Genomic DNA, 17,969 nt, shown 5'->3' on the forward strand with positions numbered 1-17,969 from the left:
ATGTCATTCCGGGGGGAGTGGTATGTAGGATAAGGAAACTTCAGTACCAAAAAGCGAATAATCTTCGATATCTTCGATTCTTGGAAAGTATAAGATAGCTTTGAAGCGTAAAGATAAAGGGGTAGACAATTCCAATGAGCACTGGAAGAGCAAACAATCAACTTTGTTTCTTTGCTTTGTATATAATATAATCATTTTAGTGGTATGTTTTGGGTTTGAAATTTTGGGTTGTTCCAGTCACGTATGAAGCTGTTAACCACCTTGTGTCTATCTGATAAAAGTGTGTTCAAAACAGAATATCCACAAAGGTTGTCAGATAATTAGGAAATAACCACATTTTGGTTATTGAGGAAGCCTAATGTCTCTATAGTAAAAAAGACTATTATTTTACTGCAGAGAGAGGTGAGACCAAATTCTACCAACAATAGCCTACAGATGGTTAATGCTCCTATTTGTTTCAGTATGTCACTATTTCACGCCAGCTTCAAATTTTCCTGGGGTTGGGCTCAAAATTTCAACTGAAAGTTTGTTGTAAAATTAGGTTTACTAAAAGTGTGAGTGATTCATTTAAATATTGGTAAAAAATGCTCTCTTGAATTTCTGGAACTAGTATGTAAAAATTGGAGACGCCTTAATAATTTTCGTCAGACGGCCAAGACCGGAGGTGGTTCTAAGGGAGTCCAGGAGGCCACGGACCCAGGCCCCGACAAAGGCCCCGCAGATTTTTTTGACCCCTGACCGCGCAGATGTTTTTGGCCCCAGGCCCTGCAGTCTTTTAAACCGCTGTTGACACAAACAGAACCCTTATTCATCTCCAACTCTGTATTTTGTAGAAAATTGAAGCATATAAGAGAACTAATCTTCTTATTTCAATTTCATTATCACAAATGGATCATTTCGAACTGATAATGCAAAAACTGCTCTACATGCTCTAAATGTATACTGGATATTCATTCGCAGATTAGCTGTTTTTCGATACAGATTGAAAACTGATGTTCACCAATTAAATATTTCGCAGGTTCAACTCTGCTTATGTTTGAAAGGGTATTAGTAATCCATAGGCCGGTGAATACTTGTATACAAAGTGGAAATAAAATTATGTCTCTAACAGTTCGTCTAGAGACAGACGTTATAGGAATCTTCCTTAACGCTTATTTTAGAATTTCCCACACACGAAAGCTATAGACAACCCCTAAATCACAAAATTTTAGATGTTTTGCTACTTTGCCGGAATTTTTAGAAATATCCCTTTAGTTACCTCCACTATCCCTCTCCCAAAACATAACTCACACTGCCCCTATTTCGAAGCTGGTTAAATTCTGCTTGTCTGGCAAGCAAATAAATGTCACAAAAATTAAAGTTGATTACCCATATTTAGTCGATATTCCAACTAAATATCTAAATAATGTTTTTTTTGGATCATCGTCTTTGAGATTAACGAACGGGCTGCACTTGACCCGGACCGTTTTCCGATGCTCCTAGCAATGCCTCAAGAACGGTGGCAAACAGAAAGACATCTTTAACTATGTTATTTTTCAATATACGCTAGTCATGTGACAATTCGATACAAATACCCAAGAAAATTGTTCATGTTGCAATACAAATGTTAACATCTTCTGTATTTGAAGGAGCTTTTCTAAGCTTTTAAATGCCTGCCGATGTCTTGGTGCACTACGTATAAATTCGCCGCATTTCAGTAGCATCCAATCTCCCTCTTGAAACAATGTTGAATAGCAACAGTTTCAAGCCTTATGGTTCAATGAATGTAGTTCTATCTTATAGTTTCAGAAGAACGCTTCTCAACCAACATTGTTTTGGGGGGAAAGGGGGATATTTCTGTATTTTTTCGGCCGGAGACGTTTTATTTTCCAAAATCGCTCATTGTCTGCAGGGTGTGTCAATGGATATTGCTGGGATTGTCGATACAAATAAACCTAGCCTAAGTCTGTAATATATTCTCATTGACACCAAGCCTATATTTCTGTCTGTCATGCATATGTGTAGCTCATCCTTAATCGTCATCATTACTTTAATTTGTAGTGCAGTTAGCAGATAAACACAGCCTAGCTAACTTTTCTTATTCGCTTTGTTAGATAACGCTAACCAGATTGTGGTTTTTTTCGTGCAATCCATTGATACTGATCCGACAACTGATTTGTGTATGGCAGCGATCGCATTCCATGCAATGTTTTAAGATTTTACAAAAATTTGTCAGAGTTGGAAAGCAAAAGAGTTAGAGAGACACGTGTATGCTGCGAGAGTTCATCACCTGATTGAATGTTCCATTAAGCTACTTTTCATTCGTCAGAAAATGTTCATTTTTCAGGTTTGAGTTAAGGTGTCACGTAAAATGCAATAAATATTCGGAGAAAGATCTCGTGCACACAAAAATTGCTTAGCAATAGCAGGCATTGAGTGGGGGCAATTTATGTCCGGTAGCCTAGCCCCAGATCTCCTTTTATATTAAGGAAACACTCCTTCATGAGCAAAGATATTGATACACCCTTATCAAAGCGATATTTTCAGCTAGACTTTTTTAAAAAAAGAAAGCTAAATGTTTTCAAAACCATTTTGAAGCTGAATGTCTAGCATCAAGATATTCTGTATTGTTTCAATTAATAAAAAATAATTATGTATTTTATAATCTAAAGACAAATCCAATTATATTCATACATATTTCTAAGCTTAATTTTACATTTTATGTCATCAAAATTTAACCTCATCTCATGTAACTCCATATTAATTCTGTGGAGAGACAGATTGGCTGTTACATGTAATCTTGAATTTTTTCTTGTAAATAATTATAATTGTTGTTTCAACTATGTAATAGTGAGGCATAACCTATTCGTATTTTGCACTGCCTTCTGGGGTTTTGCATCCAATTCGAGTAAAGAAAGAAACTTTTTTGTCGAATACGTCACTCTTTTGAAGTTTCATAAGCGAACAAAGGAATCTTCTACCTCCGAAGGTGATCCTAACACTGTGCAAATGTAAACAATACTGTAGACCCTCTTGAAAAGTTTCACACTATAATCAATACTCTTTGAGGGAGGTCATCGGTTCGGAGATGGGCCTAATAATTGCCTGGCGTTGAAATGACGTCACTTCATCATGAAGTTATCCTCCTGCCTTGCAAAGGGTCTTCATCGCAAAAACTAACTGAGTGAAAGCCATCGATTGCTAACTGGCTCTTACTCATATTATACGAATTCTCTAAACTTCCATGTACCAAGTTCAACAAATCATTGTTTATGCTTTAATGCCAATATCATATGTTTAATCTTTGCAGAAGCATGGTTCTTTTGCCGTATTAAGGCTTCAAAATTTTTGAAAGGGGATAGTAAATATATAATAGGATAGCTAAGTAACGTTTACTAAGCTGATTTGTTCGTAAATACTGAAATAGCGAAAGCAGTCGACTCCCATAACTTATGATTAACATAATTGCAAACTTGTTTACTATCAAAAGAACGGTTACTGCAAGCACATACCAGTTCCAAAATCTTGTTCCTAGGCGCCTTATGATATACCATTATTAACCACTACAAGTTTATCAATCGTAAACCTTAATTTAACAATCTTTTTGTGGTACAAGTGGTACAATATGCAAAGGAACAAGGACTTAATTGTATTACTGCAAGCATGTCTCGCTTTCTTTTGAAAAAATTTTCTCGGTAATTTTAAATAATTTATTTGTTGATTGATTTGTTGGTTGAATTCTCAATTTTGTCTGGCTGTTTCTTTGCAAACTGATATCAACATTGAGTATCGTTCTTTAAACTTCCATGTTTCAAGTTCAATACCAATTGACCAACATGCCCTATATGCAGTAACAATTATTTTCTTGATTTTTCTTCTTTGAAAACTTATAAATCTTACCAACTGCATGCAGTGGCGTAGCTTGACCTTCCAGACAGACTATGAATAGTAAAATTTACCGACGAAGACATAGATATTTAGGTGCTATTTCACCTACCGATAGACGATTTTACCGACAAACTAGGGAATTTTGCATCAACTTAAAATTTAACGACAAACCCATGAAGTATTGGGGGTGTCACACCCCCTACACCTCCCCGCTAGCTACGCCCCTGGATGCATGTCAACGTTTCCCTCACTTTATTGCTATAATTTTCTAATCCTGAAAATTACGGTCTGTCAGAAAAAGCTCGAAAGCCTATAGGCAGAGCTGTACAGGCTATTTGGTGTAAAGAACAAGACAGTTCTAAGTTGGTCTTTCGAGTTTCATGCGATCACCAGGAACAGTTCCCCGATGAGATCATTGATGCGATGATAAGGAACAGTAGTAACAACTGCCCTGTTCTGTACCAAGTAGCGTGTAATTTTCTAATCCCGGTTGTCGACTATAGAAACATTTCCAACCCCTCTGCTTCTTTCAAAACCCCTGTTTGCTCGGAAGCAAAGAGTACAAGCAAACATTGATAGAAAACGATCGGAAACTATGAACCAATTTAGTTCTTGCTCCGGGGATGGAACCGAAGGCACTTTCCAAAGAGGCACTTTTTGGTCATTCTGAAGACCAAAGACCTGTGAGCAATGTAATTGAATGGAACGCTCGATAGACTCCCTGTAGATTCTTTGTTCTTGTTTCGCGTTAAGTTTAATCGCTTGATCGAAGATCCTTTGCGACAAAAGATGTACCAAGGGGGAAGGAACGTCGCAGTGCTGCAAACATCAAAACTTACATTGTCATTAGGCTAAATGTTACAGTAGTTTTGTCCAGAGTTATCAGTATGAGAAAATTGGTTAGAATTGCTCCTGAAATTATTTTAGATTTTAAAATAACTGCCTTCAAGTCTCTTCAAGACCCCTTTTTTCTGTATTCCATACATCTTACCTGCGATTGCCACGTTGCGTTTCAGAGTATTGATAAAAACACGGAATCTACTAGCGTTATCTGCTATAGGCATTCCGAAAACGTAAAGAGTATCTGCCTTGGTGGCAACATCACCCTTTCAAATGATCAAGTGATATGAAATTGTTTAAGCCTTTGAGCCAGAAGGTGACACTTAATTCAAGTATAAACAGTATAATACTTAAAAAATGACAGGAGGGACAGTTTCGACCACTTTCACACTTGAAAAACACAATTTTTAACTGAGCCTAGGGGTGATTGAGTTTCCTCAAAATGATCTAATTCGTTGGACCAAAGATGAAAGGTCACATTTCAGAGTTACATTTACAATCAATCCAAAATGGATCGCAACTTGATTTGTTTCTCTGAGCTTCTTCAGCTTGTCCTTATACTTTTTTGATAACCATCTACAGTTTTTTCTTTAATGTGGAATAGGTTTTCACTGGAAACTTTCCTTTTCTAAGGCATGTTTTCTTCTAAAAATATATGAAAGTACTAGAGGCTACTGTTACCTAATGACTTAGTATAGTATATCGGTATCTTTAAAAGACAATAATGTGAAATGAAACCTACACGAATGCTGACAAACAAGGTACACTTGCTTCTAATCGACTAATCTATAACTGACAAGATTGTGTCATAAATCTACTCGTATCGGATTGAAACATTATCTCCGTAGTGTCAGGAAAACATTACGGTCACACGGCCACTGACCCAAACGATTTAACGTACCACACCCCTCTAATTCAGGTCGAGAAAAGTATCTTCAGCAAGTCCTACTGCTTTCTCTGGGAATTCTAGCATCTGTAGAGTTTGTTAAAGGGACAGTGTTTTCATCAACGAAAACTGAGCAAACGAATACAGAGCAGTGTGAATTGCCTGAGGCAAAATGTGTCCTATCTAAAAATTCCTTAAATATTTCACCTTCTTTTGTCATTATGATTTCCTTATTCATATTGCAATCGTAATACTATTTTTGCTAAAATTTCTGCTGTTTAGTAGGTGGTTCTGCTCTTTATCTAAGCCTCGTGGTTGGCGTTGAGATGAGATAACGGGATGGGAGAACGTTTTCATGAATTAGAAACCGCACGTTGTCTCATGGGTGTGGTGCAGCTAATGATATGCCAACTGCTCTAATATCCCACATCTAACCAACTGTCAGATACCTTCGGGATAAATTACAAAACACGAACTCTCAAGAGCCAACAGTTGACTTGAATAAAGGAATGTTGAAGAGTGGGGAATGACTGAAGCCAGTTAGGATACCAAACAAAGCATATATAGATTTAACACGTAATGCTACTGATTATTGAGTAAAGGGTTTCAGTAGAAGGAAACATATTCTACATTATCTGGTTGGCAGGGTCCACGCCACCGTGGGGGAAGGGGGGCTTTGTGGCCATGGCCTCCCCACTTTTTCGCACAGCAAATGAAAGCAAATAACTTCAAAGCTGCAATAAAAGGTGAAGTAAACCTTGATATACCACTTCAATCAGCCTTGCCCCCCCCCCCCTCCACACACACGTTAAACTTCGTGGCGTGGGCATCGTAAAAGTGATCATATTCTTTTCTTTTAAGTTGAAATATCATATTTGGATATGGTTAAAAATTGCCTTGATTCAGGAGACGAGCTTTTGATGTCGTATTTCGCATTGCTGTTTAAGCGTTGATTTTTCTGCAATTACCCGTTCAACATTTTTCACCATTATGATATTGGAAAATAAAGTTCAGTGTTTAGTCATAAGTCCTATCTACGAATTGCTGTTTGGGCTGAAGACCCCCTCCCCTTCAAGCCTCTCTCGTCAGAATAGTTTTGCTTTGATACTGCCTTTAGATTGATATTTGTAACCTGTCGCTTTGTTAAGTTTAAAACGACCGTGATCGTAAATCTTCACTTAATCGCTCGATCGAGTCCTGCTTACAAAATAGCCTCTAGAAAAACGAAGCCCTAAAAGCTGAGTATTAATAACTTTAGGGCATTTTGTTTTAATTAACAATACTGTGTATTTTGTCAACAGAAAACTGTTTCTTTCCTTCTGTGTAGTTAGGTTTGGACGATTTCTAGAATCCGGCATCGTAGTAATAACAAAGCTTAGAAATTTGGTAGTTGTTGTTGTAACTCTAAAACAATTGCTGTATACACTTAAACAATGACGTTTTCAAAGCGATTCGAATTTACCTAATCATGGTAATCTCGTGTTATTGACGTGTGGTTGCTTTCTTATCAAAAGATGAGGATCGTGTTTATCAAAATAAAATGCAGTGACCAAACATGTAAATTGTTGCTAAATAGCACAACAAATGTGGATACAAATAAGTCTGTTGAAGACACATGAAAATGGAATGTAGACATCCTAAATAAAAAATTGTGGCTTCTCGCAAGTTTAATGTCGCTTTGTCAAGAGTCATTTGCTAAAACCTTGAATTAGAAAACTTCCTTGAATCGAGAAACAGATGAAATTCCAAGGGCATAGTATCTTAGGGTGTATGCAGAAATCTTAGCGCGTTCTACAGTAAAAAGGTTGCAACACAAGACAAGTTGCTATAAATCCACTTATTTTTATCAGAATAAAGAACTTGAATATCTTAAAAAGTATACTCTTAAAGCAACGCTTAATCATGGGATAACTACAAAGTCGATTAAAGCTTTCCTTACAAGGGGTGCGCTATCAGTAATCAAACCTAGCCATGATTTAACTTGTTTTTAACTAGATTTTATAGCTACATAAAGGATAACTGTGATGCGATTTTAGGGTTACATCGCTTTAGGATTTATACTGTTACTGCCCTTCCGAACAGTTTTCTCCTATTGCAATCTGAATAAACTATATAATTGTGAAACCCCGCTTGAAATGTTCAGAAATTGCTAAATTTAATAATAAAAGCGTTATAACGAAGCCAATACACTTTAAAATGACATTACACTTGATGGCAGTAAGGTAAAATTTCATAATTTGATGTCACCAGACAAGAAACAAATAAAAGTGATTTGAATTATATAATTTTTACAATCACTTACCCGAAGCATATCCTCCCATTAAGAGGATTAAACACAACGAAGACAGCATCTTGAAGCTTTTTCGTTAATGTGAAATTCTTCTTTCCTCTGGTTAACATCCACTAATGAAAACTGCCATCTGACTTATAGTAAAAAAAATTTTACGCGATTGCTAATGCTAAGTTTAATGTTGGCGAAAAGGAGAGGTGTTATCCCCTCGACTTCATCAAGCAAGTGAGCGTCTCTTATTACCAGTGCTACCCATTATATTCCCGCGAACATCAGTCAAATACCTCAAGTCAACCGTAATAATCCGCCAATTTTTAGGAGGTCTGGATATCAAGTCGTGTAACCAAAATTCAATTTTGAAACGCCTATCGTTACTTCGTTTACCTCATGTAGTATAGGTCACTGGCACAAAAAAGCTTTATAAGTTCCAGGTCAAACATTAACGGCAATTTACAAACCTCCAATTTCCAAGAGGCTTCTTTGTCAAAATTGAATGACTCGACGGTATCACCACCACGTCGGTACTAAGAATTTTCATTCGTAAAACTTATTGATATGTAGTTGCTTTCACGCCAGGACCTGTGATGAATTCACCAAGGAATTTGTCAGTACATATATTTTATAGAAAAGAAAGTTAAGACTACACGCTTTTTTCATAAGGAACCACTTTATAAGGAACCTACACGTGGAAGGCCGAAATATTTAACGAACTTATTCTACTAACTAGAAATAGCTCTTGCTAGTACTGCCCGCAAACAATTAGTACCTTGATAATGATTGTTTAGAAAATTTAGGTCAGGACATTCGAAGAAGACACCATCTTGGGTTTTCATGATTTTATAAAAACAGCTGCTGTAGTTGATGCTAAACTATACTTTTTATCACGAATTTTTGGTGTTCAGTTTGCTTTTGATTTAAGTCCAACACTCTTTTGAAAATCATGAAGTTTTTCGAGGGTTTGACATTTATTTTCGTAAAGTTTTCGTAAAGTAAACAAAGACGTATGAAAATGGACACGTGATAGAACGGGTACAGCTAAAATCGATTGCGATAAAGGATTCGTATAGCGATGTACAGGCGATAATCATGACAATCATAACTTTTGCTCGTACGGTCTCGAGTTTTTGGGAGAAAGGTGTGGCATTCGACTGGTTTTGATTCCCAAAACTTCGAATCAAAACTTCCATTCATTGCGGAGCAGGGGTAGATCCAGGATTTTTGGTGACTATAGCTCAAATCTTTTGGGATCGGGATCACGCCCTCCTTGCTTGTGGGACACGCCCACTATATGGGCAAATGATATAACCATGTGTGTTTATAGTTGCTTCGTATTAATAAATATTCCTTCGAGCATCCTTTTTCTATTTCCAGGGACGCCAGAGAAGGGGGTGTGGGGGTACAACCGCCCCTGTTGCCCTTTGACAGGAGGGGCAAGGGTTGTTTTTAATAAAGTTGCCTTGAAACTGGCCAATTGTAATAATCAGAGAGATTCATATAAAATTCTGAACTTCTCAAAACATGTAAAATAGTTCTATATGCCGAAAGTTAGCCAATGTTGAAGATACCTACAGAAGATCGAAATGAAATTGCAGTTACGTATGAATCAAAAGCCCTTTTACTCAAGCCTGCCCCCCCCCCCCCTCTCGCCGCTTGGTCGTTCCGCCGTCCCTGTCTATTCCGTAGTAGGTCCTTGCCTTTGAAGCTACATTACAGGGGACCCAGGATGTGAAACGAGCTATAGCCCACTGTTGCTTTACAAGAGAGAGCGGAGAAGTAACGTGAATACTCATATTCTATTGGTTAAAAGGCCATTTTAAAACCTGACTATAGCTTCACTATAGCTCGCGCCAAAAATTATAGTACGGGTTTCATTGTCTTCGATGCCTTTTCCAGAGCAAATCCCCAGACCGACTATAGCTCGGAATATCCACTGTAGCTCAATTTTGGTTGGTTACTGTCAACAAAGAACGAAACTTCTGATTCGTCTAAGTTTCAATATTAGACCATTCTGCGCTCAGTGTTTTATATCTTATCTGGAGAGGCATTGTGATGACACATTGCCAGCATTGCATGTTTGTTAATCGCATTTGATAACCTATACCTCTGCTTTCTAATGTTGATAGTAAACACTTGTGGGCATAAACACATTTTTAGGGACTGCAAGGAAACTTTGTATTTCGAAAATCAAACACTGAGAATTTGACTATAGCTCGAGCTACAGTTGCTATAGTCTGGATCCGCTCCTGGCGGAGAACCGAGCTGTGATGCAGCACCGTTTTCGTGCCAGAAAAACCGAATGCTTTTAGCAGAGTCTTGGCAGAACAACGCTTTCATACCTCCTTGACAAAGCCGATTGATTGACAATGAAATTGATTGACAGTTGTCATGGCAGCAGAAAAGTGACAAAATCTGCTGACAAAGTGCTGACAACATGAACTGAAGCTTCCATATACTACTTATACGCGGGGTAGACTATAAGCCCTTCACTCGCGCGCTATTTCGCGCGAGTTGCGAGCAAAATCGAAGTCCCTATGATACTTTTCGATTTGAAAAATGTTTATAACTGCAAGCATCAGGAACTAAAAAGCCGGTCCCATTCATTTGCAGCCAATACTCGCATATATTGTTTGCTATTCGTGTGTCAAGTGGCTATAAGAAACTGGCTATAAGAAACGAGTACTGGACAGTCAATAAAAATTAGGAAACTTCAGTGCTCAAAGCAAAAATACTAAGAAACTATTAAATCGTGATAAAACTGAGAACAACGAAATTTTGTAAAATCAAAGAACATGATTGAGACACAAGGGAAATTTAAAAATATACTTCCCACATCTAAATACAGCATCAGAACGGAAGCGAATCGCTTGATAAAAAAGATCACGAACATTTCATAGCATCATTCATGACATCATAATCAAGAAACTCTTAAGAAACAGTGAGTATTGAAATTTCCAGAACATTAAGAAACTGGAGTACTCAACATCGACCTTTGTTTCTTATAAAAAAATGAGTGTAGTTTCCGCATATGCTGTCTCACAGGGCCTATTTTTGTGTGGTTTTATCCCACATTTTGTGGTCTTAGAAATCCAAAATGTGGTCTTGGAAATACAAAATTGTGGAATAGGTTTTTTATTTTAGCTATATTTTTGTTATAAAAATGTTTTTCTGTTGATAGAGTTTTGAAACTTTATAAGATAACAGAACAGTACTAAAAAAATCCATGAATCGTAGCGCAAGTTCCTTGTAGTGTAGTGGAATTTGATATAAAAACGGTCTAACCCGGATAAAAATAATATAAAGCTGTAATTTGGCACATAGGTTCCATACGATACTGGGAATAACCAGAAAAAAAGCCCCATCAATAAGGACATTGGGAACTCCTTATTTGGGCAAATCCCATATGGCGCACTGATCAGCAGGGGTTCAAATTTTGATGTCGCTAAAACCACATTATATGTACATCTTTTGAAAGATAATTTCATGCTGAATAACTTTTATTTAACATATGTACCCTTAGAATATGCAAATTTAGTGGTGATTGGGCAGAAACAAAGTGGGACGAGTGAACATAGAAAAGCGCGGGAAAAAATGGCTGATCCACTTGCTGAATATTTTCATTTTATATCGCAAATTCTATCGATGTAAAATCATTAAGTATGTAAATAAGATAAAGTATGATAATACCCACTCAGCCCGGGCTGACTCAAACCGGACCCACTCAGCCCCTCAGCCCGGGCTGACTTTAACCGGGCCAACTCAGCCCGGGCTGACTTAAACCGGACCCACTCAGCCCGGGCTGACTTTTCACAATCGGCCCGATTAAACTCGTAATTCCACCACACTATTGGTCCAGATTAATCGGGTCCAACAAGAGCGAAAAATGTTACAGCCAATCAGCTTTTTGCTCTCAAATGGTGTAAAAGCCAATCAGAGCTTGTAAAAGACCCCTGAATCTAGCAACAATAACAACAATGGCGGCCAAACAGCCACCAAGCTGCGTGAGCACTACAAACTTCGAACTGCTGCAAGCGAAAAAATCTCAAGGCAAAATAAGTCTATGATTTTTTCAATATGTAAGGGTAGTTCTAGATTTTCATCGTGCGCATGTAGAATTATTGTCATAAACTGGAGATATTACTGCATAAAGGTAGCCTAAATTCGCCAAGCTTTTACCCCGTTCAATAATTGCACAGGGGTTATTGTCATTAATTTTTTATATCGTTTCTCTATATCATGTTAAGAATGCAAGAATGAAACCCTGCAAAGTTAAAGCGAAGCTGTAAATCGCACAAAATTTTTGAACGGTTTCTAAAATATCACATCTGAAATCAAAATTTTATTGGTTTCAGCTTTGTTTTAACTTTACGGGGGTTTCTTTCTTCGGTTATTTTCTCATCCAGCAAGATAATAATGTCAGAGTCTTTTTAGAATTGAAATTTTGCTTCGAATCGCTGCTTTTTCTAATCATGAGTGAAAAATTTTATTCTGTTAAAACAAACCAAGAATTGAAAACTATTTCACCAAAAGCACCAAAAGCAAGAGAATAAACGAATTTTGTTTTACACGAATAAAGAAAAACACTTTCTACGGCTACGGTCGATATTTTGAAATTCCATGCTTCATATACAGCCTTCTTTTCTTAAAGTGTGGTCTTGGAAAATTTCCATAAAATAGGCCCTGCTGTCTCGCCCCCCTCTCTCTCTATTTAGTGTTAAGGCTTATTGTAGTCAGAACAATTTAAGGAATTATTAAGGAACTTTGGTACTAAAATTTGATGATTTGAGGTCTACAAATTAGGGAAATTTTGGAACTAGGCCTTGAGGTAGGTTCCTTATAAAAAAAGCGTGTAATCTGCAACCAAAATTGGTCTCCAACCAAACCCTGCTTCGCCATTGCCTTTGAAATCTCTAAATTTCGGTCTAGAAACACACAAATTTCAGATAGTAGTTTTTTGGTAGTTCCTTCGTCAAGTTCGTAATAAAAAAATTAATTGATGTGCCTTTAAATCTATAATCTTGCTCGTATATTAGGCTCTTTCTTAACTGGAAAATCAATCTAAAATGGTTGACTTCAGAAGGCATGCAAACAGCAATGTTGAACCAAGGGGCTCAGGGTCCTTGCACATCTTTTCTTCACGCTGTTTCTTGAAAACTTCCAGAAACTTTTGCTCTTTTTGTTACACTATTATTTTTTGATATTTTGCATTTTTTGCTAAAAGTTGTTCGGTTCGGGAATATATCATGCCAGTGGCGTAGCTATCAAATTTTGGTGGTAAGATGAAATTCAGCTAATTTACGACAGCTATTTTTATTGACATAGTGACATTGTATTAGCTCGGTTTTTTGCAATTTTTACATCTATAGCGTAAAAAACACAATTAAAATATCAAAATGATTTCTCTAAATTCCTTTAAACAGTAAAATCTGGCATTTAAACATTACTAACATGAAGTGCCTGCCTACAATATATTTAGGAAAACAAATTTCTTTGGAAATTTAGTTATATGAAAAACACTTCATTTCATTTTATTTCACGGGAGATTGTATTGAGCCTTTGCTTTCTTACTGCGAAGATCAGCAGCACTGGACTGGACTGGATCAAATTTGCAGATGAGGTCCATGCCTCGCAATATAATTGCGATGCTCAGCTGATATAATTCAATTTTAAATACTGGCAAAAATCACATGATTATGGAAATCACAAGAGGGCACAACATGACCCTCCATCATATCATGACCGAAGTATTAACTAACCATTTTCACTACATACAAAGTGCAGTGAACTCTTGTAAAATCTTTAGCTACTGATAGCAGGCTCCGCCTCAATAAATGATTAAATGTATCATCTGATAAATATGTGATAATATTAGAAGTGACATTTGACAGCTATGTCTTTTTTCTTGCCAATAATGAATATTTTATGCATTTGTCGTTCGTGCCCTTTGGATATCATCCTATGTCATTTGTGAATTTTTTCATTTGCGCAAAATTCAGAATGTCCCACGGTTGGCAAGTAAGCACTCTTTAAGGGGATGACTGGTGGAAAAAGAAAGTAGTTTCTCTATATGTTCTTTGAAAAAGCTAACATATAAATGATCAGGTACTTTCATATTATTTTATGACAAAATGCTTAAGGCAACATCCCCTCCATCTGGAAAGATTCTTCTACATCTAGAAACCAGGAGAGCTCGAGGCAATATGTTTCTGACCTGAAACAGAGGCTTTGTAAGCATTGAGGCTGGATAACCCCTCAAGCTCATATCTTGGACATATCTTTAGGCAAATAGTTTCAACAGGCCCTGTGAGAAAAGCCCAGTTGTAAAAACCCTCAAAGGCTTCAAGCAGTAGACCTCACACAAGCCTAAATCATTTACATTGCATTCAGAAGACTCCATTTCTCCTAATAACCAAATAATTATTCTCCATAGTGAATGGAAATTTTATAGTTTATGCAAAACATTAATGCCAGCGGATCTGATAAAATAAAGAAGCAAAATATGTTGTAGAAAATTGATAAATTTAACATTTTAACATTTTAACAAGTTAACATTTTATTTGCCTATAAAACTCTTTCTGTGGGATTGAGGTTTGAAAAATCTATTCAAAACTAAACAAATGGTTTTAACCTTTGCTAGGGTCATTTAAGAGTTGGAAATGAATGGGAATATTTTTCAACTGAACTTCCTAACCAGACAAAATGTGACTGAAATGAATTTGAATTTTTGAATTTAGACTTTCCTCTATATGTTGATATAACGAAGCTAAAAAGAAAGGGGGCTGTTTTGCCTTGGGGGTTCCAACAGGGTCGTTGAAACGTATTTGAAATTGGAGGGGCCAAAATTTCAAAGACTTGAAAGCAGTAGCGGCGCCACGGGGGAGGGGGGCTTGGGGGGACACGTCCCCCCACTTCTCAGCAGAATCGAGTTAGTATTTTGTCTTATTTCGACGAGAAAATGTTGGGGAGAGGTAATATTTTGACACCGTACTTTTTGTGATGTAATCCTATGATTTTCAAACTGCCAATTTTCAAACAAAAGTTAGTCTTAGGCGTTCCCTTCGGATAAAATCAGCGTTCCCTGTTGGTAAAAAAGCGTTTATTGGTGGTGAAAAGGGCGTGGCTTAAATTTTTTTGGTTTGTCCCCCCCAAAGCTTAGTGGCTGGCGCCGCCATTGCTTGAAAGGGATCCGGAAAGGCCATCACAATGGTTGGCAGCAAGAAAAATTTTGGAATTATGGTGTCTTAGGGATGGCCAGAAACGTTATCTAAAATGGAGCATGACTGAAAGAAAATCCGAGGCAATATATTTAAGCTTTGTTTAAGCATATGTCCCATAGTTGTGTCTATTGTAATGTTAACTTGAAATAGGAAGGGTCTTGCGAAGTTTTACAATAACCTTTATAAGGTAGCTCATAATGAAACATTTTATTAGATTTTGAAAGTACCCAAAATATGATGAGGGAGAAAAATAAATGAAACACGGTTTATCAAAAAACATTATCATTGAAATATAAATAGAAAAACTATCAGCTAAAAATAAAAATTAAACATTTTTGAACAGTTGGGATATCATTTTTTCACATCTGATCTTAAACTTTTTGGATATAAAGGGTTTTTAGCAAAAAGACTCTCAATTTGGAAAACTTTGAAACCTGGCCGATCAAAACGAGTAAAATTTATAACTGCGTCTAGATTTTCTCTTTTATAGTAGGGATGGATTACCGTTACAATCAAACTTTGAAGTTTTGTTGATGATACTTTTTAAGAAAAAATCTGCCCGTTCCTTACTTCTCATATCCTCAAAAAAATTTTTTGCAGCTCTTTCTTTTCCTTCAACAGCTGATTTCTCTCTTTTTGTAATGTTTCTGAGAAAGTTTTAGGTAATAAACAGACGTTGTTTGCCAAGTTTAGGCCATAGAAAAAAAAAAACTCCGTCAATTTGTGCTGGCACCAAGTTATTCTAGATCAGGTTTCTCGAACAATACCCTAGAAAAAAAAGTTGCTCGTTGATCAACTTGGACAATGACCGATTCCTTCGTTCCAATTCCAATATGCAGTTTATTATATGTATTCTATGGTAAGAACATAGCAACCAAGCTAAAGCTAAGGGAATTTTTAAGGCATTACTAGGCACAGTCACTTAGAATATGATATAGTAGATTTCTGTCCACTTTATTTGAAAAAATATATTTTGCTCTGCAGAAAAGTAGGGGGACCATGGCCCCCGGCCCCCGTTTTCACCGCCCCTGTCCAAAGAGGGCTTAAAAGCAGACTAATTTAGATCAGTCACGGAAATTGCGGGGTATGGGGTTTGCAAGTGTGCACCCCAGGTTTTGCTAAATTGTCGGTTAAGACGCGCCTTTGTTGGTAAATTTGCTTGTTTTTGTGGGCATTGCCCCCCTCTCCACCTGAGAAATGAATTCCCGTCACTGAATTAGATGCAGTTTTGTGCATCAAATCTTGTTTTTAACATCTTTTTGCACAAGATATGGAAGGGGGGCTTTATAGAGGCAGGGGGGTTTAATTAATATTAAACGGAGGGAGGGGTAAGACTTATTGACAAATGACATAATATATTGTAAGTCTCACAATGACTTTTTGTAAGTCTCACAATTGCCTCTAAGATGTGAAGCATATATCAAGGCATGCAGTAAGCTACGAGCCCCAAAAAGCACAACATTTTTTGAAACATTTTGGAAATTTTACTCCATTTTTTAACCTACTCACTAAAGGGCATCAGCCCTTCATTACTTTTACTAAAACCAACAGAAAATTGTTTCTTTGATACTTGACACTTGACTCCCATGGTTTGTTAAGCAAATACTTGACCTCCTTCGTGGAATTCTATGGAAAACACTGCGACTTGATCATCTATAAACTTTAAACTTCGCATACCACCAGTCATTGTTCAAAGGCGACTAACGTACAGACGTATAAACGTTGGCAAAAACTGAACCAACATTGTTTATTGCTGCTCTGCCACACCAAAAAGAACAAATTAACCAAGGTCATTTCAAATAGCTACAATCAGCTCTAGGCAGGCCACCAGTATAGCTGAAAATGTTCAATGTTTGTACAGCGGTTCAGGTTTCGGGCTTTAGAAGAAAAACAAGCATGGTTCAACATTTATCTCTTTTTCATTCATTCACTCATTCATATACTTGTTGTCTTTTCATTGAATTTGCTTCCACTATTTTACTCTCCACGGGTTTTTGTAAGGAAAACTTAGAGTTGCACTTATTCTCGGGACTACTGCATTGAAGGAGGTACAAGTAGACACTCTAGTTACAAAAAATCTTTCCTTATAGATTTAATATCTTATATCAATTTGCACAATTTGATTCTGAGTCAACATGGAAGCAAAATTATAAAGTATGTTATAATAAAAAACCAGACTGTTGACAGTTCCTATACATAGAATCTCATGAGGTGACTCATCATTTCCTAATGTTAGATGTGAAACAATCTTGCGATAAGAGGAATGCGGAGCCAAAATTGTGGAAGCAAATTCAGTTGGAGGAAGATAAGCTGAAAGGATTTTCAGCGTACAATATTTCCGCATGAATCCATGGAAGAACAGTACTGGTTTCTATATCTGTTTATTTAAATGATTAACTATATTGATTAACTTTTATTTGTAATTAGGACTTTTATAATTGATACTGAATGAATGTCGTGATTAAAAGATTATTGAAAAAATAATAAAAATAGCTGAAAAGGATACGAATTCGCGAAATCAGTTCATTTTTTTAAAAAATCAAAAATTGAAGCAACAGGGAATTCCAAGGGCTTTTGAAAGGGATTGTGGCTCGATGAAAATGAAAATGTTGTGATTCACGTTGTGTTCTTTAAAGAAAGCACTCCTTCGCTTCGTTTAGCCTTCCTGTGGTGAAAGCGACAAACGGTAAGCATTGTACCCACCCTGGAATAGACTCATTTTATTTAACGTTGGTTTGCACAAAGATTAATAAAAACAAACTCGAAATAATAACCATTTTACTAACGATATATCGGATCCTTACATGTATACAATATTGCAAATATATGGTGTACGTGGCGTGGTCTAAACGAGCAGACTTGCTTGACTTTA

General features: G+C 36.8%; 1 protein-coding gene and 1 long non-coding RNA gene across 4 annotated transcripts in view; one reads left to right on the plus strand and one right to left on the minus strand.

The window, feature by feature from the left end:
* The window catches only part of LOC135695955 (uncharacterized), a 27,429-nt gene extending 19,074 nt beyond the window's left edge, over positions 1-8,355 (minus strand). The window contains exon 1 of one of the 3 annotated variants that reach the window (XM_065215186.2): positions 7,896-8,355. In XM_065215186.2, the coding sequence (XP_065071258.2) occupies positions 7,896-7,944 (49 nt within the window). In that variant the 5' untranslated portion in view covers positions 7,945-8,355. The remainder of the gene's footprint in view (positions 1-7,895) is intronic. The other 2 variants (XM_089112372.1, XM_089112371.1) reach the window with 2 other exon arrangements.
* LOC148958517 (uncharacterized) overlaps positions 1-17,690 on the plus strand; it is a 23,845-nt gene extending 6,155 nt beyond the window's left edge. Inside the window, exon 3 of the long non-coding RNA XR_016144570.1 lies at positions 17,334-17,690. This is a non-coding gene — a long non-coding RNA (uncharacterized LOC148958517). The remainder of the gene's footprint in view (positions 1-17,333) is intronic.
* The last annotated feature ends 279 nt before the right edge of the window (positions 17,691-17,969 follow it).

Source organism: Rhopilema esculentum, chromosome 14 (genome assembly GCF_057945365.1).
Source record: "Rhopilema esculentum isolate cy_ngs chromosome 14, ASM5794536v1, whole genome shotgun sequence".
Lineage (NCBI taxonomy): Eukaryota > Metazoa > Cnidaria > Scyphozoa > Rhizostomeae > Rhizostomatidae > Rhopilema > Rhopilema esculentum.